The 24,222-nt window shown below is 39.7% G+C and overlaps 1 protein-coding gene across 6 annotated transcripts in view; it reads right to left on the reverse strand.

The window, feature by feature from the left end:
• Window positions 1-24,222, reverse strand: part of LOC145664906 (uncharacterized) — a 331,547-nt gene that overhangs the window by 9,755 nt on the left and 297,570 nt on the right. For all 6 annotated transcript variants that reach the window (XM_081731985.1, XM_081731984.1, XM_081731986.1 and 3 more), the window contains 4 exons: window positions 22,651-22,857; window positions 15,468-15,749; window positions 5,307-8,353; window positions 94-309 (listed from right to left, as the gene is read on the reverse strand). In XM_081731985.1, the coding sequence (XP_081588111.1) occupies window positions 94-309; window positions 5,307-8,353; window positions 15,468-15,749; window positions 22,651-22,857 (3,752 nt within the window). The remainder of the gene's footprint in view (window positions 1-93; window positions 310-5,306; window positions 8,354-15,467; window positions 15,750-22,650; window positions 22,858-24,222) is intronic.

A 24,222-nucleotide genomic window follows, 5' to 3' on the forward strand; every position in this document is an offset into this window, starting at 1 on the left:
GATAGTGGAAACATTAGTTTCAGGAAACTACTAACTTTTCTTAGTCATTCATTTATAATTTTACATTACAAGTTCAAATACATAAATACTCACTGTATGCACGGCATCCCACACGGCTTCCTGCAAACCAACTATGCGTGAACCTACTTGGTAGACACCAGCTGCCCACACTGCACATGGTTCATGGACCCAAACTTCCCAGCCGTTTTCTACTTTTCCTGGGCCATGAGGAGCATCTGGTAATCCAGGAACAATTGGAGCCATTCCTAGTATTGGAGCATTGTCTATGGACTGTCGTACTTTCTTGGCCTTCAGATGAAAGATAAATTTTAGGTTAATATTTCAGAATAAATGAATTCACAATGTAAATGGGGTAATGTTCCTCAATGGACATTTAGTTGTATTCTAGTGGTCGTGGATGCATATGGGACAAAATGATCTACAGAGTAGGATTCAGAAGTAATGAGCCTTACTTTATACTGACGCGTGCGAACCCTGCAGCGCGCTCCGGTTGACAGCAACGGTGGTGCTGGGTGTTTGCTTCACAGCGCATCGCGGGTCAGTTGGCTTCCAGCTTTCGGAGCAGTAGCATCGGTCTTGACAGTAGTCCATATACGGTGGTGCCTGACACGGCGATATGGAAAGTTTGTTAGAGCAACGCTGCGCGATCAAATTTTGCTTCCGGTTGGGCAAGTCTCCTTCCGCAAGCATGCTTCAACAGGAGTTTGGGACTGAGTGTCTGTCCTATTCTCAAGTCAAAAAGTGGCACAAGGCCTTTCGTGAGGGCCGGGAAGAGATGACTGACGAACCCCGGTCTGGACGCCCGCCGTCGGCCTGTACTGACGTGAATGTGCAGCGAATACGTGAGTTTTAGAACACTGACCGGCATTTGAGTCTCTACCAAGTAGCAGAAGCCCTGGACTTATCGGAGACAACGGTGAAAACCATTGTTACCGAGGACTTGCACATGCGTAAAGTCTGCGCGAAACTTGTGCCAAGAGTTTTGACTGAAGAACAGACACGGAACCGAGTGCTCCGATGCGAACTGCTGCAATTGTGCGAAGACGATCCTGCCTTTTTCGGAAAAGTGATAACCGGCGACGAAACTTGGGCTTTTCAGTACGATCTAGAAACAAAACGACAAAGCGCTGAGTGGCACACCTCAAACTCATCCCGTCCCACGAAAGCGCGGATGAGCAAATCGAAGACGAAGACCATGCTCATCGCCTTTTTCGGATTGACGGGATCGTCCACTACGAGTTTGTCCCACCCGGACAGACCGTGAACGCTGCTTACTACCAAGTCGTCTTGAAAAGGCTGAAAAGAAGCGTCACGCGCAAGTGCAGGGAGATCAAGGACAGCTGGACGCTTCACCACGATAACGCCCCCAGCCACACCGCCTTCATCATCACCGACTACTTGGTCCGAGTCAACGTTCCTGTGGTACCCCAGCCTCCCTACAGTCCGGACTTGTCGCCTCCTGACTTCTTGTTTCCGCACTTAAAATCAGCTGAAAGGAAAACGTTTCGACTCCATCGAGGACATCACAGCAAATGTCAAGGCAGCCCTTGCAGCCATCCCGGAACAGACTTTCGAGGAAGCCTTTGAGTCATGGAAAAGCCGCCTATAGAAATGCATTGATGCAGAAGGTGCCTATTTTGAAGACTATTAGTCAGTTGTACCTACCAGCTCAATAAAACTGTCTTTTTGAACGAAGGCTCATTTCTTTTGAATCCTACCCTGTATGTAGCGTACGGTAAAGATAAAGAGTGTCTCACTCGAGACAGGTATAATGAGGGTCAAAAGCGAGGTGGATGTATAGGTTGTTTCAGAATAAGAAATTTTCAATTTCAGGAAATGCTCCGAAAGTCCACACTATTTCATCTCCTTTCAGCATCATCTATGTTTAAATAAAAGTGACTGTAACGATGCTGGGCGGCACTCTTCCTAGACTGCTTCACAAATTTTGACAGGTGCATGAGTGGACCATCGCCCAACCTAGGCCTTTAACCTATTAGTTTCTCCGAGAGGGAAAAAATAACCCTAGCAACAACATTTTAATGCTAACATATGGCGTGAAATTTAGCAACAATGAACTTATTTTGTTTGCTTGAATTACATGACAACAAGTTTTCTTCTTAAACACACCACCATTAATTATATTATAACCAACTGGAATCACTATTCTTTCTTAAATATGCAACCAGACTATTAACTAACGAAGTAATAATGATCTGAGTTTTTTTTTTTTTTAATTTTTATTTTTAAATAAAGCAAATGCTATATTGTTTTGTCGACATGAAAACACTTCATGAATTTTGATTTCTAAATACAAAATATCATATTTAATTTGAAGATTACTGGTTCTAATCTTGGGTGATTAGCAAAAGAAAGTAAACAATAGTAAGATAATTGTGTAATATATACGTATATATATCGAGATATTGCATAATGTACACTTCGTAAGAAAGTAGAATCAGTTCATGTGGCTCAAAACTGACACAGGGTAGGAAAACTGGATCGTTAACACTATACTTTCATTGAAGAGTGTTCAAATATTTTTTACAAACCTATTCTCTCCGTGCAAAGAACGGGCATTTCAGGTCGTCCAAGCATAAGGAAACACGAGACGACTTCCGGTTGAGAATGAATGAGAAAACCCTCTTCTTGAAGTCATTCTTATCTTAGTTTTCTTCATTTTCACTTAATGTGGTTGAAACGAAATCTTTCATTTTAACGTCCCACGATTATGCTCTTTAGACTAAAAGAGACTATGATTAAGGTACGTGAACGATGAAAGAATTAATAGAATGACCATGTGAGAGAAAATTGAAGTACACCGGGAAAACCCACAACCACGATGTTGCCCACCACAAAAAAACTTATTTGGCCGGGAATCGAACCAAGGACCCAACGCACCAGAGCTAATCGCTCTACCATTAAGTTACTCTGTCCCTTCCGGAAGTGTTCAGGATCGTCAGTAGTACGGTCTCTCGTACTCGGGAAAAAGCATGCTGCGATGTTTTCTTTCACGCTGAACATGAGGAACAAAAATGGTGTGGGATATTGGCCCTATTCGTAAAATAAATCCCGGTATTTTTCCGTTGGGACTCAGACATGGAAATAAATGGCTCAATTCAAAACTGTGATATCTAATTGAGCCGTTTGTTTATGTCTGTTTCTGACTTCCGGTCAAATGCCGGGATGTTATCTTACGAATAGATCCTATACAATTTCTTGCCAATATCCCACACAATTTCATTGCCTTACGTTCAGCCAAAGTTGCCGAAAAGCCAAACAGATCATTCACATTTTGGACTCCTTAAGGAGCCCTACCAACGGAACGGCGACATCCCATAGGAAACAACGAAATATACATTTTTGTCCTCTTTTGACCTCTAAAATCACCTCGCAAGCATTGTAGTAATTATTTTAAATCATCCCGCATATATATGAACTGGAACGTGTGCAAAGTGGCCATAATTGGACGAAAGTTGCTAAGCTACATCAGTAATACAGTGGGCATTTGTATTATTGATGCATTTTCAAATTCTACCAGTAATGGACAAGGGGTGTCCAGCATTGGCAAATAGCACCTTTATCTTACCAGTCATGGACACCCCAAAAATATTGACGGTTCAAGTTTATTAATATACATTTCTGCCACACTTATGCCTTTCTTATACCAATATTAGTGCGTAGAAAAACACACACCTTTCATTTTGTCCATAGGTTTACTATAGGAGAGCTGCCAAGTGATCGTGATTTTTTATTATTATTATTATTATTATTATTATTCAACTTCTTAACACAATGTGAAAACAAGCGCGTACAATCGACACTACAACTTTACCACAACTGCAGAGCCCGTACATTTAGCAGACGACAGCCTAACAATCTTGAGTGGAACCACTATATCACGTAGATAATTTCCAATACAATGCAAACTTCCCTGCATTAGACAATGTCTTATTTTTCACGCATTTCCACCGAAGTGTCCATTACTGGGGTATTTACCTTAATGCAAACCTTGGCTAAAGTAAACAATATTTAAAAGATAGAGCAATAGAGGCACACTTCCTAAACGCTGTTGCGAAGTTCAACCTGGAAAAGTCGGGCTTGTAGCCAATGACGTATGGCAACATTGCAGTACTTAGATGGTGTATACATGCTTCTCGACTTTGATTGTTGAATATTGAATATTAGAAAATACTTACGTAATCTTCATATTATTTTTAAAATGAATACAATAAACAAAAATATCTGAAAACAAACAGTTCAAAATTACACTAAATGGAAATAGCCAACAAAATCAGAACAATTCAAATTTTTATCTAACCCTTAAAACAATACTTTTAAAAAAATCTTAGTTAAACTCCGATGAAAACAAACTACTGATCAATCTATAATAATATAGAAACAAGATCTTATACCAACGTGTCAAAGAAAATATTTATGACGATTTCGTATATGTCGTATACAAAGTTTGCTAGGAATAAGGGAAACAAACCAGTTTTTCGTTAAAAAAAAAAAAAAAGTCTTAGCCCCCTTCCTCCGTAACACAGCGGTTCAATAAATGTGTGTACACAGTTAGGCCCGTAGAAAAAAAAACAATAAGAAAAAGCTAACTACATTAATTAAAGACAAGGAGGAAATTTCCAAAATTAAGTCCTCATACATGTTCTCGATCTCTTGTTGTATACTTCTTGTTTCACGAGACTAGGTCAACTAGGAAATGAGCTACAGACATAATTCTATGAAAAGCTGCCTTTTTATATACTTTGTCGGGAATAGTTTTTTTTTTTTTTTTTTTTTTTTTTTGTAAAAAAAAATATTTAAAAAAAGAGGAGAAATTTACAACTTTATTTCCCTGTGACGACGGTTCGATAAGTGTGTGTGTAACTCAGCTTACATATTCGAATCTCTGTTCTATTTTGAGCATGCTGCTTCTTGTACCATGTGTCTAGGTTAGTTAGGAAATCAGTTCTGAATATTTTAAATTAAATTACCTCTCTGAAATCTATATTTTTCTTAAAAATGACCTGATCAACACCGATCTTCCTTTGCGAAATGGGCTGGTCAACTGAACTCAAGGAACACATTTTGTAATCTGAAAACATGAAACCAAATGCAGCCTAACTCCGAAGAAAACAGAAAGTGAGCCTTCCACACGTTCTCCAAACACTGTCAGAATGAGCAAGAGACGTGTGTTTGTGGACAAAAGTTAAACTTCAAATCACGTAAGTTAAGCTTAGACCTATCTACTAGACAAATCTAGAGTTTTATTACATGAAATATAGTCTCACCTTTTTTGACATCTTCTGAGAGAATTGATCTGCCATATCAGCTCGCCTGATACTTCTTTTATTCTTACCTCCCTTCTTTTGCTCTGCCGTGATTTCTTTCTCATCTGCTGAGTACTCATCATCAAGTTTCTCCTTTCCAATGTAGTAAGGTCCAAACAAATCACCTAAGCCTTCAGAATGACTACCACGCTTACAAAACACACAAATCCAAGTCCGATCAGCGGTGTTAGCGTCGTAGCGGGCAGACAATGTACTGCTGAAACCCACTTTAGACACTTTTCCTCGGTAATCGAGTTCGTTATGGTAACTGATTTTCTTCTTTTTCGCTACTTTTTCACTTTCTTCGTCTTCTCGGGAGGGTAGATTCACAACTGTGACTGAATATGGATTGTCTCTTGGTCCTTCTATGTGTACGTATGGCACTTTTAGTTTTTCAAATATTGTCTCCTGATTTACTTTTCTCTTCAGGTCAGATTCTACTTTGATGGAGATGCCTTTGCCATCGGATTTTCGTTTCTTCTTTGGAAGAGACGAGTCAGCATTATCATCGGGAAATAACTTTGCCTTTTTCAGTTTACGCTGAGAATCAGCATCAGACTTCTTTTGTTTCTTTTTCTTTGGCGTACTCTCCGCTGACGATGTGCCGAAGATACTGTCTGTCGATCTTCTTGACGGTTTGTTCCTCGAGCCTTTCGGCCTTCCTCTTTTGATCGATGGTTTGGTATCCACTGACGTCTCACCTGCCGAGGAACCAATCATTGTGCTATTCAAACTTGTGTCTTTGAACAACGTATTGTCCCCGTTGGATGTTTCTGGCGTTCGAGGTTCCTCTTTCACTTCGTCTTCCACAATCCCTGCAAACATTTTGGCCAATTCGTTCTCCACCTCTTTGAACGTATCGCCGTTTTCTCCTTTCTGTTGAGATGGTGGAGCCGAACTCTGAGGTGTTTTCTCCTCTGTTGGTGTTGGTGTCATTACGGACAGAGGGTCATCTGGTTTCTTCTCTTCTTTCTCTGATACGCTGTCAACAGCTTTGGAAGCATTTGAAGCAGAGTTAGTTATACTTTGACTATCTACTGGAGGTTTTACGTCTGCTGTTTCTTTGTAGTCAACAGCGGAAGTACTTACGACATGTGGAACTACTGATACAGTACTAACAGGAGTATTGTTTGAGCTTTCTTCAGTCTCCTCGGGTTTATCAGACATTAACGCTGCTAATGTAGCTTCTAAAGGATCTGGTTCTGAATCCATTATTTCCGGTTCTGTTTTTGGTTCAGGTTTAATTTCAGGTTCCGGTCCAGGCTCAAGTATTTTTTCCAGTTCTGCTTCTACATCGTCAATAATCTCTGATTTGGGTTCTGGTTGGCTTTGTTCGCTCACAGGAACGCTTGTTGAATCCGGTTGTGGATCCACATCCATCACTTCTTCCTGAACTTCCGGTTTCGGGGCCGGACTTTCCTTCACAGATGTTTTTGTATTTTCACGCTGCAAAGTGTTTTCACTGGGTTTACTTTCAGATTCCGTTTGGTTACTAGGTTTCGCATGCTCCTCTTCTGCTGGGGGTTTAGATTCTTTTAATGGCGAATTGGCAACCTCGCTGTCCGGTGTCTTCAACCTCGTTGGATTGTCAGACTTCCTTTTTCTGCGTGGTTTGTCTAATGACGAATCGTCGAACGTTGGAGATACAGCCTCTTCCCTTGTTGGGTCGGGGGACTTTTGTTTATTGAATTTCTGCGGAGAACTTTGAGGAGGAGAGCCAACATTCGAAGAACTATCTGCATTACTATCTTCAGACGTGCTTGCAACCGTAGACGTAATCACCGGTGTCGCTTGATCCATGTTAGCGCTCACAAGTTTCGTAGAACCACTTTCAACGAGGTTCTCGACGATTGCATCAACTTTTTTGAAACGCTTAATAGTTGCCTTGGTTCGATTAGATGTAGGAGATGTGACATTAGGCAAAGTACCTTCAGTTGTATCACACTTCTTATCGTCGCCTTGAACATTGGTATTATTAGTTACACCGAAAGAAACAGTACTTTGTATAACCGAAGATTCGCTTTTGTTTGTTTTGGCTATTACAGTTTCCGATGAGTCGGGCACTTGATTGCCAGTCACAACTTCTTGAGATTTTACACCATCAGAACTTGTAATACTATCAGAAACATTTTTTTTTATCACATTAAGAGTCACGCACTTCACTTCTTTCGATGCGTCGCCTTCACTTGGCTTTGGAATAACTTCTTTCGTTTCTGCCGAAGTACTCGAGCTCAACTGAGCTCCCTTGGCTTCTTTTGAATCTGAAACTTCTTTAACACTAGTTTCAGGGTTAAGACTGCTTTCGGCGATTTCTTTGGGTGTCTCTCGCAACACAGGCACAGCATTTGCAACTTCTGGTAATGACGCTGTCACTGTACTAATAGTAGCACTAGTCGACACACTACCCATCGGACTGCTGATTCCACTGTCACCGCCAGAACTCAACTCCCCATTCAGCAATGGGGGAGAGGCTACCGTCGTAATTGTCCCATTTTTAACTGACGTTTGTTCTACAGAAACCGGTTTTTCACTCGACTGCTGAGACACAGGAGCAAGACAAATTGGACCGGACGACGAGGTGCTGTCTGACTGCGTCTCTCCACTGAACGCATCTTTAGCTTGCACTGATGTTGAAAGATCTAACATCTCCTGACCCATCCCATGAGCCATAGGAGGAGTTGACCTATACGCTGATGTACCTCTGTTCATGTCCTGATTCACCAACATTTGTAAGCTAATCAGAGGGTTGTGCCTCTCCCCAATTGATTTTGGGGCACTGCTCACAGGAGTTGTTCCCGTGGTGGTCCCGGTCCACGTCTGAGATGACGGCGACTGCATCTCTCCAGTAGTTGGTGTTCCAGTTCCTGAGCGGCGATCTCCAAGCGCTTGTTGCTGTTGCTGTTGCTTGTTGTGGACAGCCAAGGAGATTGGAGGATAGTAGGCATGTGACTGAGTACCCATTCCGGCTCCCATGCTAGAGCCCATGTTTGATTGGTGCAAATTCATTCCTACAAGGAAGATAAGAATAAAATGTAATTTTAAAAAATAGAATCACTCTTAGTTAATATCTATTATACATAAATCTAATACAGAATCTCCTTCTCAGTTCAAAATTTGACAAACCGATACTTTCAATCTCGTCTTCAGCATTAATATGACAGAAAAGGGGACTCAAGCGAACATACACTCATTTATTTTCACTTTCATTTATATACACGAACAAGAAAGTAGATCACATGCTTATTGGACAATTCAGGACAACTTTGAAGTTAATATTGCAACTATATCAAGATTTAACAACACTGATAAAAACAGGAAAATAATCAAAAGTTCAGTGACTTCTAAAATTAAGTATACAAATCGGCAAATACTCTGAACAAAGAAATCTAGAACTGACCCAAAACTTTAATCTGCATTAGGAATGAAGTTAGTTATTCTGGAAAACAATCAACATAACAGGATAAACCATATTATGTATGAAGGTTTTAGAGATTTCATTCCGAAAGAAGAGAATCTGGCGTTTTTTGTGAACTTTTGTTTTAGGAGCCACTTGACGTTTAGGAAACACCTTTTATCATGTTGGGTTCACACGGTAGATTGCCTCTGAAAAGGGGCAATATACCCGATATTGCTGCAATGGAAACTGCGATATCATGCAATAATCCATACCGGTGGCTATGACATGCAGCATGACCGATTTTAGAGGGGCTTACGTCCTTTGTTAGCAGCGAAGCTGTAAAGTACACACCTACAGTTCAGTGCAGCGTTTCCACTTACTTGGCACGCACGAATTCCCTCAGTTTTCCAGGTTTCCTACGTCACGATTCACTAATGTAAAAACGCACCTACATTATTTCCAACCAGGGGTTCTCATCTATTATGCATGCATATAGTAAGTATACAATTAGAGAAGTTTTGCAAAGCAAACTATTTTATAAAATATTCCCTACGAAATAGCTGGGTAAGGCAAAAAGAGAAATGGTTTCTAACAAGTAAAAATTCGTTCTTAAAATTCTCTTGACTTTACCAGGACTTTATAAGAGTAAGCTGAATTCCTTGACTTTTTCCACGTTCACCAGGGCGGTGAGAAATCCGTCAAAGGGATTTGAACCACTGTAGTGTGTTGATTCTCTCCTACCGGAAATCGAACCCGGATCTAATGCATCATAATCGCGCGCTAGCCACTATACCAGCGACACATTATGTCATCTATACGCATCGTATCTTTGTCTGGGGTCACCCAAAGTATGATTCCCGATGTGTACATGTAATGCACAGTCTGTTATTATTGTTATAAGCATTTTATTATTGTTATAATAATATGTTGAAATATTATAACGTTTCTAGAAGCTACATTATAAAATTAAAAAAAAAAAAAAAAAAAAAAAAACCTAATGCGGTCAAAATATGTTACGCACACACACAAACACGAGGGGTCAAAAGTACCCTTTGTCTATTTTTCTTGCCCCACTTCCAAGAAGAGTGTCAGCACATCATATATAAAGATTACCAATTAACCTTATGACGCCAACCGTCGTAAGATTACGTTGATGTCAACTTGGGGTCCGTGCGGTAGAGACCTGCACGGGCCGGGCTCAGCCCGAGGCCCGACTCTTATTTCTTTGGGCCGGGCCGGGGCCGATTAATTGCAATTCTTTAATAATTATTGACTTTCGTTAAACGATAATTGGAATAAAGACAAACGTTGAAGAAGTGTGCCCGTGAATAATGTTACAAAGAATGCAATAGCTATTTACAGTTTGTGTTGCTTAGCGGCTCCACTTTCACTATAGAGGATTGCAGGCATTGTGCGGTAAATTGAGCTCTGACCTTGATCTTCACTGAACCCAAAATATGACAAGAAGGGGCGGGAAAGTTTTGCTTGTCGCTAAACAATATTGCCATCGTCACTTTATGCTAAAATCAATTAAGTTAGATTTTTGTTACAGGAAATGGAGTTTTTGTTCTCTCGATGACAGGCAAAGTTCTAGGAGGGAATGGTACCATTCGGGAGGCAAGCGTCAGGTTGTGAACTAGAGTTTAGAAAATGTTTCTGAGGGTTAGGTCAAGTTTAATACTAAATTTTGAGAAAGATTGGGGCTCGAGCTATTTTTTTTTTTTAAATTTATCGGGCCGGGCAGGTCCCTACCGTGCGGACCCCAACCAATAACGTTGATAGGCAATTTTTTATTAGGTTTTATTTTTATTATATTGTTAAATACAGTTGCTGAGTTTTATTTACTATGATATAGTAAAAATAAATAGTAGCTCGGCCTACGGCCTCGCATTCCTTATCTATCGCCTTTTGCATCAACAGTGAATTTCGTGAACTTACTCTTCATATTTTCTGAATCTGCCCATCCGGGGGCTTCGCCCACACGCACTGTCTTTGCTCGGCCTACGGTCTCGCACCTCTTTAACCCACAATTCTATCGCTTCTTTTCCTATGTCAACTATCTAAAAGATAAGATTTTGTATCCCAAGAAAACGCCATTTAAATAACATGGGAATTTCTTCAACCCTTTTAGACCCCTAAAAAATTATAAATATTCACTTTTGGCAATTTTCTTGTCGGTTAGTCCTGGAAGGCTACAATCATGCCAAATTTGATCATTCTAATAGTGCCGGAAGTGCCTAAATATTTTGGGGTGTAGAAGACGTCTCATATAAATAACATGGGAATGATTTTCAGTTCCTCATAAAACCACTCTACGGTCGGAAATTTTTATTTCTGATGATTCACTTAGGTAAGCTAACGAAAACGTACAAGCATACCGCATTTCAAGTTTTATTCCAATTTTAAGTACCTAAAACATGAGATTATAGGTTTAAAAAAAAGGCCCATTTAAATAACATGGAGAAATTCTTCATACAATCTTTAAGACCCCCTAACAATTAAAAATATTCACTTTTGGCAATTTTCTTGCGGGTTTATCCCGAAAAGCTACATCAATTGAAATTTAATCATTGTAGAAATACAGGAAGTGCTCAATAATTTGGGGATGTAAAAAGTGTCCCATATAAATAACATGGGAAAGATTTTTCACTTCTCCATAACCACTCACAATTTGGAATTTTTTTATTTTTACTGATTTACTTAGTAGGCCAGTCAATAAGGGGTGATTTAAGGTCGAATAACGAAAAAAATGGAGCAAAGCTGGAAAAAAAAATATTTTCTTTATATGTGTCCGTAACCACATATTAATTTTGCACCACTCTACTAGATTATTTTTTGTAATAACATGTTTTGCTCTTAAATGCTTTCCATGCGAAATATTTACAAATAACTCATTTTTGGCGACATTTTTCCAAGATGGCGGCCAAATCCGGGGTCATAGAGTGGTGCAAAATTAATATGTTGTTACGGACACTTATACAAAGAAAAAAAAAATTGTTCCAGCTTTCCACCATTTTTTTTTTCCTTATTCGACCCTTCATTTACTGGCCTATAGGTAGTGTTAATGAAAACGTACAATCATACCGAATTTCAAGTTTTTATTCCAATTCTAGGTACCTAAAACATGAGATTATAGGTTAAAAAAATGCCCTTTTAAATAACATGGGGAAATTTTTCATCCCCTCTTTAGACTCCCTAAAAATTTTAAATATTCACTTTTGGCAATTTTCCTCTCGGTTAGTTCCGGAAAGCTGCAATCATGCCAAATTTAGTCATTGTAGCCCTACAGGAAGTGCTCAATCATTTATTTCAGCTCATGTAGTTTTATATATAGTTGATATATATATATATATATATATATATATATATATATATATATATATATATATATATAATATATTCTACTTACTAGAATAATATACTAAACACAAACCACTTTTTATTCTCCTGCTTAGAGATCCTTGGTTCCCTACCACAAATACAATTATTTTATATATATATATATATATATATATATTACACACACGTATTTTCCGGACATACTTGGAATGTAAACACCCAAAAAGTCTTCCACAAGTAGGTACCAGCTACTGATCCATAGTTTGGAAATTTCCAGATCTGTACAAGTCATGGAAATTCAGATCGAATATTTCCCAGAGTTCACGGAATGCTGATATCTTGTCTGTTTCCAAATTCTCTTGACGAGTTTAAATGTTATGAAATCAACAAAAGCTAAGAAGACAGTTGAAACGATTCAGCGACGTAGTTGCTTGGAATATTGGACGTTCATTTTCACTTAGCCACAATTCATTCAGGCTGGCGTCATAAGGTTAAAATACAAAATAGCATATAGATCAGGCAGTCTGAAAAGTATTGAGTCTAATGTGTACGAGATGGCGTTAGTGTCCCAAATGTCAGAGTATATGAATCGCAGTGGGTCAGGCCTAACGTCATTTCAGAGCTGACAGTTGAAGCAAGTAGATTTGCAAAAAGTGTTGCAATTTTTATGATCAGAGGTAATCTGTTGAGCCGTTAAAATGACCGAACTTTCCGCAAAACTAAGCCACATTTTATAATTTTATGGGAACGATACGGTCGAAAGCAGCGACCAAAAAGATGGTTCAATCTCTTTCGTTCTGAAAATTTTGAAGTCCAAGATCCTCCTCGCAGTGAGCAACCGATCACATCAAAAGTGGATGATATTCGGAAAAAAGCTGAGCAAGACCGGAATATAAGTAGACATCACATCGCCAATCACGTAAACATCCATCACCAATCAGTGTTAAACCATTTGGAGAAAGGTGGCTACAAAAAGAAGCTGGACGTTTGGATGTCACATAATCTCACTCAAAAACATTTACTCGATTAAACTTCGATTTGGGAATCTCTACTGAAACGTAACAAAATCGAACAATTTCTGAAGTGGCTGATCACGAGTCAAAATTCGCACTTATTTGGAGAGCACAAATTCCCTGAGTGCCACGTTTTCCAGGTCACGATTTACACATTCCTAGGTCTATATACGATATCAAAAACCAAGTATATTTTTCTCGACCAGGGAGCTTTTCACCTACTATCCATGTACGCGTATATAATGTGTGTAGGTACAGAAATTCTGCAAAACAAACTATTATTTTTATCAAATATTCCCTACTACCAAATAGCCAGGTAAGGCAAAAAGAAAAAAGGGATCCGGGAAGCAAAAATCTGACTTAAAATTCCCTGACTTTTCTTAGTTTTCATGAAATTTCCTTACTTTTTCAAGTTCTCCGAAGGTCAGTGAAAACCCTCTGAGTGATGAAAAGTGGATAACCTATGACAACAATGTGCCGAAAAGATCATGATCGAAGCCGAGAAGAAGCTACACAGTCTGTGGCAAAGCCCACACTGACGTTCAAGAATGTTATGTTGTGAGTTCGGCAGATTAGGTCATCGTGCATCAAAAACTGCTGCCGCCGGGCTGAGTGATAGACTCGAATCTGTGCTGTTGACAATTAACGGGAGTGCACCTAGGAATTGAAAAGAAACGGCCAGAATTGGTCAACGTCGTATACCACACTGACAACGTCAGACCGCATATATATATTTTTAACGACCCGACAAAAATTGAGAATTTGGCTAGTAACTTTATTATATTCACCGTATTAGCTCGACCTGGTACTGTCGAGACTAATTTATTTCAGCTTCTGTCAATCTCCCTGAACCATGTTTAGTTAGTTTGAAAAGAGGTCTGTGAAAACCACGTGTCTCAATTTTCTGACCAGAAACCACGTTAAGTTCTATAGTGACGGGATTATAATGTTGCCATATGACACGTCATGAAATAAAATGATGCATACAAGATTTAATCATATTTTCAAATCACTATAAATGTATTCTCAATTTTGCCCTTTAAAGGCTCAACACTTTTAGACAACCTAAGCCTACCAGATACATAACCTATTATATTACCTGTTGAAAATTTGTATTATCTATATTAATCAAGTGGCGTTAGAGGAACCACCAGCTTGCCATAACACAAAATAAGAGAAGATTAAGCGATAGTGTTGTCTGACAATTGTTCAATTGAAAAACGAAAAAAAAAAAAAAAAAGAAAAAGGTAAAAATTTCTTTATCTGGTAACATCTTTACAATGGCCTCTTTTGTTTTGAATCATTCAGGCATCGCAAGTTTTTCAGGAGTCACTACACAGCTGCAAGCTGTTCTTATCCTTATTTATCTTTTTTGATCTTGCTTTCGCCTTTGCTAATACAGGGTGGACATAATTTCTCTCCCTGATTAACAAACATTAATAACAAGAAAACAAAGAACGATAGAAGCATGTGGTCTGGAAACATCGCTTGTGTGATACTTCAAGAGTTTGCCACAGCCTGTGCTGCCATCTACTGCAACTGACCGCAGTGCGACAGTCATTTGTTTAAAAATGGCGTCAGCAAAGTAGAAAGCGAAGTGTGTGTTGTGGTATCATGAAACAAAATCTCCCGTCACAGTTCAACGAACATTCAGGAGTGTATGAACAGCAGCCACCAGATGTTAAGAGCATAAAAGAATTGTATAGCCAAGTTTATTGCAACAGGACGTGTTTCAGATCGTGATAGAAACGGTAGACCGAGTGTTAGTGAGGAGCGTGTGGTAGCTGTTCATGTTGCTTTAACCCGAAGATCATGGAAATTCTTGCGTTGCGCATCATGTGAACTGGATATCCCGAAGTCAACTTGTTAAAATTTTTACATAAACGCTTGAAGTTATATGCATATAAAGTGCAGATTGTTCATACGTTAACACAAGAATAACGTCTCCGACACGCAAGTTTCGCATGTGACATCGCATGGGCGACTAATGGAGCACATGTGGAAATTCTCTAAATCAGGTATTTAAAAAAACACTGAGTTTTCCTATTATTTGCCGCAAACCGCATGCTTCTATCATTCTTAGTTTCCTTGTTATTAATGTTTGTTATCAGCGAGTGACTCCATGTCCACCCTGTATATTACAAGTAGAAACTAATTATTCAGTTCCTCGCACTGACTTTTGAGTTCTTGGGAGCTTTATATCCCATCTCTTCCATCATTAAATTGGCTTCCTCATACATCAAACTTTATCATTTGAAACAGCCCTAGAGTCTACTTCAATAGAAATTTTGCAACACTACATATACAACTGTAAAATTAATACCATATCTTAAGATGCTTTCAAAAGTCACTAAATACAAACTTGACTACTACCTTGTGCTTGAGTAACATTGGAATGGTTCCAAGCCATGCCGTGGCTCTGTCCACCACTTCCCAAATGATGGCCATGATGAGAAGGATACTGCCCTGACATTGTGGTTCCTGGGGTCCGTGTTTGAGGTGAGTGACCAGAAACTGCTGACGGAGAGTGAAGAGCTACGTTCGACACTGGCGTAGGAGTATGTGCTGGGGATGGAGTTTGGGATCCAATCACTTGCGGAGGGGAATGCCCATAATCACTCCAGTGCTGCTGATTGTTCTGATAATTTTGCTGGCCTGGAATTTTAATAGAAAATATATACATTGGCTATTAAAAAAAAAATCAATTTTTAAGTATCTACAAAAATAGCTACGAAAAGTAATAGATAGTACTATACACTCACTTCCAAAAATGATTAACATAATTCCTTCAGACTGTGCTATGTAAGAAAGTAGGACTATTTGAGTATATTATCTGATAAATTTAAGAAACTTTTTTTTTTTTTGTTTCGGTAGTAAATTCATAATTGTGCGGAACAAATTTCCAACAACTAACGAACACATAACACTGATTAACTGTATTCTACTTGTTAAATTCATTTAGTCGATTGGGCCCCAGACTAGCATTTATCTTTTTTCCACCACCTAAACCAAACACATTTCGAATATATACCAAAGCAGTTACGTGCCATTTGGTAGAGATTTCCAAATATATATCTATGGAAATCTCTACAAAAGGGCGCGGCGCGTTTTTTTTAATTTTTATTATTATTATTATTATTATTTTTTTTTTAATGAACAAAAAAGTATTTTCTTACAATTAACACGCTCTAAAACATGCAAACGCTCTGAAACATCGTTACAAGCTCTGAAACATGCAAACAATAGTACGGGTAACAATTAAAATCCTGAATGTAATATTAAATCTATGACAGAGTTTTTCGCGCAAACTATTTGCTGAGCAAAACAATATATTCACATAAAAAAAAAAAAAAACTACATACGTGTTACAGTTTCGCCAACTAACATTTTGGCTTCATCAGACACTATCTAGTCTAGATAGTGTCTGATGAAGCCAACATGTTAGTTGGCGAAACTGTAACACGTATGTAGTTTTTTTTTTTTTTTATGTGAATATATTGTTTTGCTCAGCAAATAGTTTGTTTGTGTTTAAGTATATACAAAGCAAAGCTTATACTTATGGAAAATATAAGAGTGATCATTCCTCAAAGACATTACCGAACACGGATTTCTTTACCCTAAAACCTACTAGCATAGGAAAATTAAGCCAAAAATGGCTCGAAACTGAAAAAATATTAGAAAGCAAATTTTCATTTTAACACATTCTATGGACTCCCCTGATACTCCACAGAAAAATCCCAAATATTCCACATGGGCAACCGCCTGAAATGACATCATCAATATGGCGGCCATGCAACTACGACTATTTTTGCTTATACGGTAATATCTCATCACAGAACTGAGATATAAACTTCGTTCTGATGCCAAGTTAAAGATAAAGCATTATAAAAGTGATTTCAGCTAATATCGTTCTTACGTGTTGGCGTTTATTATCTTAAAAATTAATTTTCTCCGTTTCACTTTATTTGTTTTAAAGTAGATTACTATGAAACTATCAGATATACGAAAAAACACCTTGTAGTAAACGTTATAAAGTGGAGTCTCACCTTTCTAAAGATACCAATATTATTTCTATATCTTAACAATTAAGCGAACTACTCCATTTTCTGTAGCGCAAGGTGTTGAATTTTCAGCACTTAGATTAATTATAAAAATGTTGCCACATGTTTAGCGTAAAGGCGGAAAAACGTTTGGAAAACTAACTTTTAACACATTTTTAAACCACTGAGACTCCTGAGAGAATCGTCAAAAATAGCACATGAGCAACCACCTGAAATGACGTCATCAATATGGCGGCCATGAGAATGCATTAATTTATGCTTATACGAAATATCACAGAACTGAGATACGAACATCGTTCTGGCGCGAAATTAAAGGTACATGATTCAAATGATTTCTGTTCATATCGTTTTTATGTGTTACCGCCATTTTAAATATGCCTGGTATTATCTTCAGCACTTAGATTACCCTGAACATATGCAAATACTTTTAAAGACGAAAAACTTTTGGAAAGCTAATTTGCATTTCAATAGTTCTTTTGTGCGTCTGTTACTCTATAAAAACTTGCCAAAAATAGAAATGGGCAGTGGCATAACATGACATCATCAATTTGGCGGCCAATCGATGGCGATAAAAACCTTTCTATGTAAATTTAAACAGGCATTTTTACATTATAATAGGGTTGTGTGTGTGCTCTAGATATATTTTAAGTCGATGAGTAAATAAATATGACTATAAATTCACAAATGTTGAAAGAAATATGCAATCCATTGTTGTCGGTTCACTTTATACACTAAGCCCCGTCGTAGCCGGTCCCAACCCGGGCTGAGAAAGGGGGATGGACCCCCTCATTATACACCTGTTACCGCATGCCTTGTGGCGGGATGGATGCTTTGAAGGGAGACAGGTTTGAGTGGTACTGGGAATCAAGTGACTATCTTGAATGTCCAGCACCCTGAGCAGCTCTTCCTCATAGACTGTTCCAACAAGCTGGACAATAACCTACCGGCGGAGGTGAGGCTTAGTCTATCCTTCGAAATGGCCGACTAACTCGTGCCATTGGATCCGGGAGATTACGTGTAACTTCATCACGTTCTCAGTGAGGTCTGCCGCCCCTAACGGCGGAGGTGAAGTTTCGGTTGTCCTCCGAAATGGGCAACTAAGCCGTGCCCTTTGGTCCGGGAGATAAGGCTATGTGGTACTCCAGCACGTATGAAAGAGTGAGTAGTTGGTATGCCCAGAGGGACGGGTCCAATGCCTAACCGGGATGATGATGTAGGTACTGCCTTCACGGAGCGTTTTGTACGTGCTCTGGGGTCCGAGATGGGATACCTAGTATCCTAACGCACAGTCGTACTTTACGGGCGCTGAGGAAGTGAGACCGTTCGTCCCAGGTTTTGTTAACCTTACTGGATGCAGGTCTACGACCCTACCAGGGAGCCGCCGCCTCCAAATGACCATTGTCTTTAAAGGTAGGCAGTTTATATCAGCCATTGGGTCAGGTAATGTACGGTGTAGCTCTACTGTAATTAGAGGAAGTTCCGTATTGCTTGAACGACTCTACCGAGGGAGGGTATGGTGGTCCCTCCCAATGGTGGCCTACACGTACCATTGGGTTCAGAATGTAGTTTTTCTACATGTACGTGATACCTAGACATGTAAAAGATCAGCAGCCCCGTATTGCTTGGGCAAGCCTTCCAGGCGATACATGGCTTCCAAATGACAATGTCTGTGTTGAACAGACAGTCTACATCACTCATTGGATCTGGTAATGTACAATGTACCTCTGCCGTAATTAGAGGAAGCACTATATTGCTTGGACGATCCTACGGAGAGGGAAGTGTCAGATTCCTGCCTGCAGGGGGACTGAACGGCAACTGGGGAAAAGTGCCTATCCCAGATACAGATGGTGTTCAGAAAAATGGAAACACCTGAACGAAATTGCAACTTACCAGATTAATATGGTGTCGGACCACCTTTCGGCTTCAGAACAGCCTTGATGCGACGTGGGAAGGAGGCATAGAGGTCGTGAATGGTAGCAAGTGGAATTTTACACCATTCCTCGTGCAGGGCATCGTCCTGTTCTGTGAGAGAGGATGGAGGTGGAAATCCTCGCCGGAGTCGTGTTTCCAAGACGGACCACAGATGTTCAATTATGTTGAGATCTGGGGATTGGGCGGGCTAGGGGAGGTGTTGAACTTCATCCCAATGTTCCTCAAACCACGCTGCAACAACGCCAGCTGTGTGAATGGGTGCATTATCATCCTGGAAGATGGCGTCATTGTCCGGGAACAACATCCGGACCATAGGATGCAAGTGGTCTCCTAAAATTGCGACATAATCGTTGGCAGTGATTCGTCCGCTAAGTGTGACCACAGGACCCAATGAAAACCATGATACGGCGGTCCACAGCATCACCGAGCCGCCGCCATGTTTCACAGTTGGGCGGAGACACTGCAGATCATAAGCTTCTTTGGGCGTTCTCCACACATAAACACGGCCCGTGATTGGGAATAGGGTGAAGGATGACTCATCCGACCATATCACACGTTTCCAGTCCTCAACGGTCCAAACTGCATGGTCGCGGCACCATTTGCGGCGTGCGAAAGCGTTATGGTCCCTGATGAGCGGTTTGGCCCGTGCAACACGACCCTGTAAGTTCATGTCATGTAATTCGCGGCGGACTGTGATTGTCGAAACAGGGTGGGGGAGGTGCTGATTGAGTTCCTCCGTCACTTGCTCCGCAGTGGCACGACGGTTCTGCGTGACAATGCGCTTTAATACCCGGCGTGACCTGTCACTCATGATTTTCTTCCGCCCACTGTTCCGCTTCCCCGACGTGGTTTTCCCGTGTGTTGTGTACGCCGTCATCACCTTTGACACTGTCCCACGCGACACACCTAACACAGTAGCCACTGCCGTCACACTCACTCCACATAACCGCGCACCAACAATTTGCCCTCTTTGAAAATCTGAGAGGTCTTCCATTTTACACTACCTCCGTCTGCTGCAGCCACTGGACACTGCTGTTTCACTGCGCCTGACGTAGTATGGAGACCGACCTAACACACCACCACCAGCAGTCCGGCGCTGCGGGCGCCACGACACCACTGCCAACCCATACATCTGACGTGTTGCCAACTACAGGCGTTTCCATTTTTCTGATCACCATCTGTATCTGGGTAACGGTTTTTGATTCCAGTGAAAGGGAAGAAACTTTGTAGGGAATGGGCTAGCACCAAATTCAAATGGTGACTTAACACGTACCATTGGATCCGGAATGAGATGCGGGAGCATCTCGACGTGTGTGTGGTACCTCTACAAGCGAAGGAGGTTGCCAGTTGTATGTTAGAGGTAGGCAGGGCCGGGAACGAACAAGCCCCCTCGGGCATTGCCTGGGGCTCCCATTGATTGGGTTGGACTGACGGGCTGTGGTCATACCATGGGATTCGGTAGCTCATGGGAGCCAATCCCAGGAATCTGGGTAACGGTGAGCATTTGCGGCAGATGAGCTTGCTCTTAAAAGCACGGGTACCATGGCTGCAGACCATGGAAGGACTGGATCGCTAGCATTTCTCTTTTACCAGTAGGTAACTGATAGGCAGAACTTCTGTCGCACAGTGGGCGTATCCCACTCCTTTAGAGAATAGTGGTTACAACACACCAAGGTGTCAAGGTCGGGGGACAGATCTTGACAGTGCACTACGTTCACGAGAACTAAGAGTCAGAACGAGGAACTTCGGGCAGGATGCCTTGTTTGGCGGAGCCTGTCCATCAAGTAGTTCCAACGGCCACGGGCTCGCCCTCCACGCGTGCACGTAAATGTGGATATAGTAGGCCACTCGATCCTAATGTTCCAGAAACTTTAAGTATCGAAAAGGAGGACTCCACTGCAAATCAATGTGTGGAGAATGTGCGGGAGAATCATGCACAAATAAACTATATTAAATTCATTGGAAGACGACGATGATACTTGTAAAGATCTTGAAGAAACTTCAAAACCATCTTCTTAACGATTCAGAAACATTAATGAATAAAACAGTTACAAGGCAATTGTAGAGAGCTAGGTTATGTAATTTGTAATGCAGTAAATAGTTTCTAAATTTTGATTGAATATATGTGTTATGTTGTTAAACAAAATTTTAAATATGTGTTATTTTCGTAACAGAAAAATTTTCTACATTTACTACTTTAAATAATAACTTTGTTTGATAATTTCATAATGTAAAATACATACTTTTTTCCATTACAAAGTCAAGTAAATTAGCGAGTTACTTTAAAATACTAAAACTATTGCATTATCACATTTTTTCAGTATATATATATATATATATATATATATATATATATATATATATATTCGTTTTCCAAAAACATTTTTTGTGACAAACTGAATTTTGCGTTTGTGTTTTTCATTTACTTAGACGGAGCCGGGGGCCACCCAAACCTCTGGGGCCGTGGGTCACCGCCCCGGCGTATAAACGCTACTGGCAAGTAGTGTTTACTTGTATAATTCTTGATCTCAGATTTTTAAAATTTTTATCATTGAGACAAATGAGACTGGTGTTCTGTTTGATGGGAGAGGACAGACGTAGGTAACACGCTTCCAAAAAGAAGTGTTCATATGGTCATGTAAATGTGTTCCTGGTAGATTTCGTAAAATTTTTATTTCCTGATAACCACATTGCTTTTCTTTTTTTCCGCCAGACAAGACACTGTTCCGAAGGAATGTCAGGTAAATGTGTTCCTGGTAGATTTCGTAAAACTTTTTATTTCCTGATAACCGCATTGCTTTTCTTTTTTTCCGCCAGACAAGACACTGTTCCGAAGGAATGTTTGAAATGGTTATTCTGTAAACAAAAACGACCGAAGCTATTGTATTTCGCTTGGCCACGGCTGACAGAATAATGCAAGATATCCTGTAGTTGGTAGCTGAGACGTAGTTCGTAACTGTTCCACTGGGTATTTTCCAAAGTAGTTCTATAGCCGGCTACGACCTTCTTAAAGATTGGTTTGTTTGGCTGTAATTAGCCTCACCAGCATACAGTCCTGACTAGCAAAGAAAGTTTTATCTGTGCATTAATTTACTCAGCCCCAAAGACCCTGTCTGCTGTACAACAAAATAATATTGAAAAAGAATCTCATTTACAATCCTTGTTACGCCACTGCTACTTGCAGTATATATTATCACTTGTTTGGTGTTTTATTATGTTGTTATAAATATTCATTCTAGCTCATTACGTTAACAAAGCATAAATTCAACAATTAAAATATTTTTGAAAGATAATAACTATGATGATGAAGAATAATAATTTGTACAATCTTTATCTCATTGAATTGTGTAATCTAAACCTGTTTGAGATTCTCAACTCTATGTGTGGTATCTTTTCTGTCTTGTTTTGGACTGACGTTCCATCTAAGAGGACCACTTGTGGATCGCTGACTACAGTTTAAGAAACGCCGATCATTTATGCTTTATCTGAAATCCTTATTACCAAAATTTCTCGTGTCCCTAGTTTCTAAAATCTACAAAAACACAAAGGACTCTCCTACTTACTTGTGTGTGCAGGATTTGGTGAACCATAATGTCCTAATCCTGAATTCCCATATACTGATTGATTGTTGTTGTAGTTCATTCCATGATGTGATTGGTTCCCATGATTTGAGTAAGCGTAGCCAGGACTTGCGGACAAAGGATAATTCTGGTAAGACTGATTAGATGTATATGAACGCTGCTCGGTATATCCAATATTTCCTGTGTTTCCTGTAAACCAATATAAAGGAACAGTCAATTAAAAGACCTATACAAATACAAATATATACGAATAAGGTACTCAGACATTACAAGTTTACGTCAACTATTTACTATTCTTTTACTTTTAAAGTCGGTTCTGCAACTAGAAAAAAGCCACGAATCTCTCAAACGTAAACTGCAGCAAAATCTCGACATTTAAAACAGAAAATCAGTTTTCATATATTCATTTACAAAAAGTTTCAGTAAAGCGCAATGTTTCCATGTATTCGAATGGCTAGCCTCGAAATTTTGATTTCTGTTCCCGGAGAGGGCAACGTAAAATTTTCGGTATTGACTCAGCTTCGCCACAAAATTAAAGAGCGACATAAATTAAGAGGTAAAACATTCTGACCTGGAAAGCCAGAACGATTCGAAACTCCTATGAAATAATCCTACTCTCCTACAGCTGAACCTGCTTCATTCGTTTAGTATCTTTCATTTAATTATTTATTTTTATGTAATTAACCTTCTTTCGTGCTGTTTCACAAAAAAAAAAAATGTACAATGGCAACAATATCTCTCTAATCAAGTAACCAAGCCGGTAACGAGTGCGTGTTTCCATAAGCACTTTACAACGACATCCAACATAATTATCAATTTCTTCACAAAAGGTAAAACTGAGATGAAAACGACCTAAAAGTGCAGAAGAGCTAAGTTCTTTTACAATATAATGCGGTAATACAGCTTGTTGCAAAAATCTTTAATAGATTTTTAATAAATAATTCGGAAACTATTAACGACAGGGACTGCGTTATGAAGTCCCACGATTATGCACAGTCTAAGGGAGACTGAGAGTGATAATGAATAAAATGGTGAAATAAAGGAAGTGGGGAAAAATCAGAAAAACCTTCGAAAGTTCACGCAAATGGTGTATGTCTACCACAAAGCTCACCTGGCGCAAGTCGGGATCGAATCAGGGACCGCACGCCGAACGTGAACGCTCTACCATTGAGCCACTGCGACCTCCGAGAAACCTGCGATATTTGCAATTTAACTGCTAACTCAAGAAATCCCACATACTATCGTTACATGTCTGTGGTTTCCACAGCGAATTTTGTAAACTAGACTTGTGCGAGAGAAAAGGACAATCCGTTGCGCGATATATATCAAGACACAATCTGTTATCCAAACTCAGGGACCTCCCATTTGCCAACATGAAGAATTAGTACATGGTCTTGACAGAAAAAGTAGCATAAGACCGTGAGGAAGACATTAAAAGAATTCATCGCTCATTTCAACCAAAAGCCCCGGAGAGAATCTAAACGGTAAAGTAAATCACCAAATAGTTTTTGAGAGTAAACAGAAGTTTCAGCTATATCCGTATAAACTTCAAGA

This window comes from Thermobia domestica, chromosome 11, assembly GCF_964235325.1.
Source record: "Thermobia domestica chromosome 11, izTheDome1.hap1.1, whole genome shotgun sequence".
NCBI classification, from domain to species: Eukaryota; Metazoa; Arthropoda; class Insecta; order Zygentoma; family Lepismatidae; genus Thermobia; species Thermobia domestica.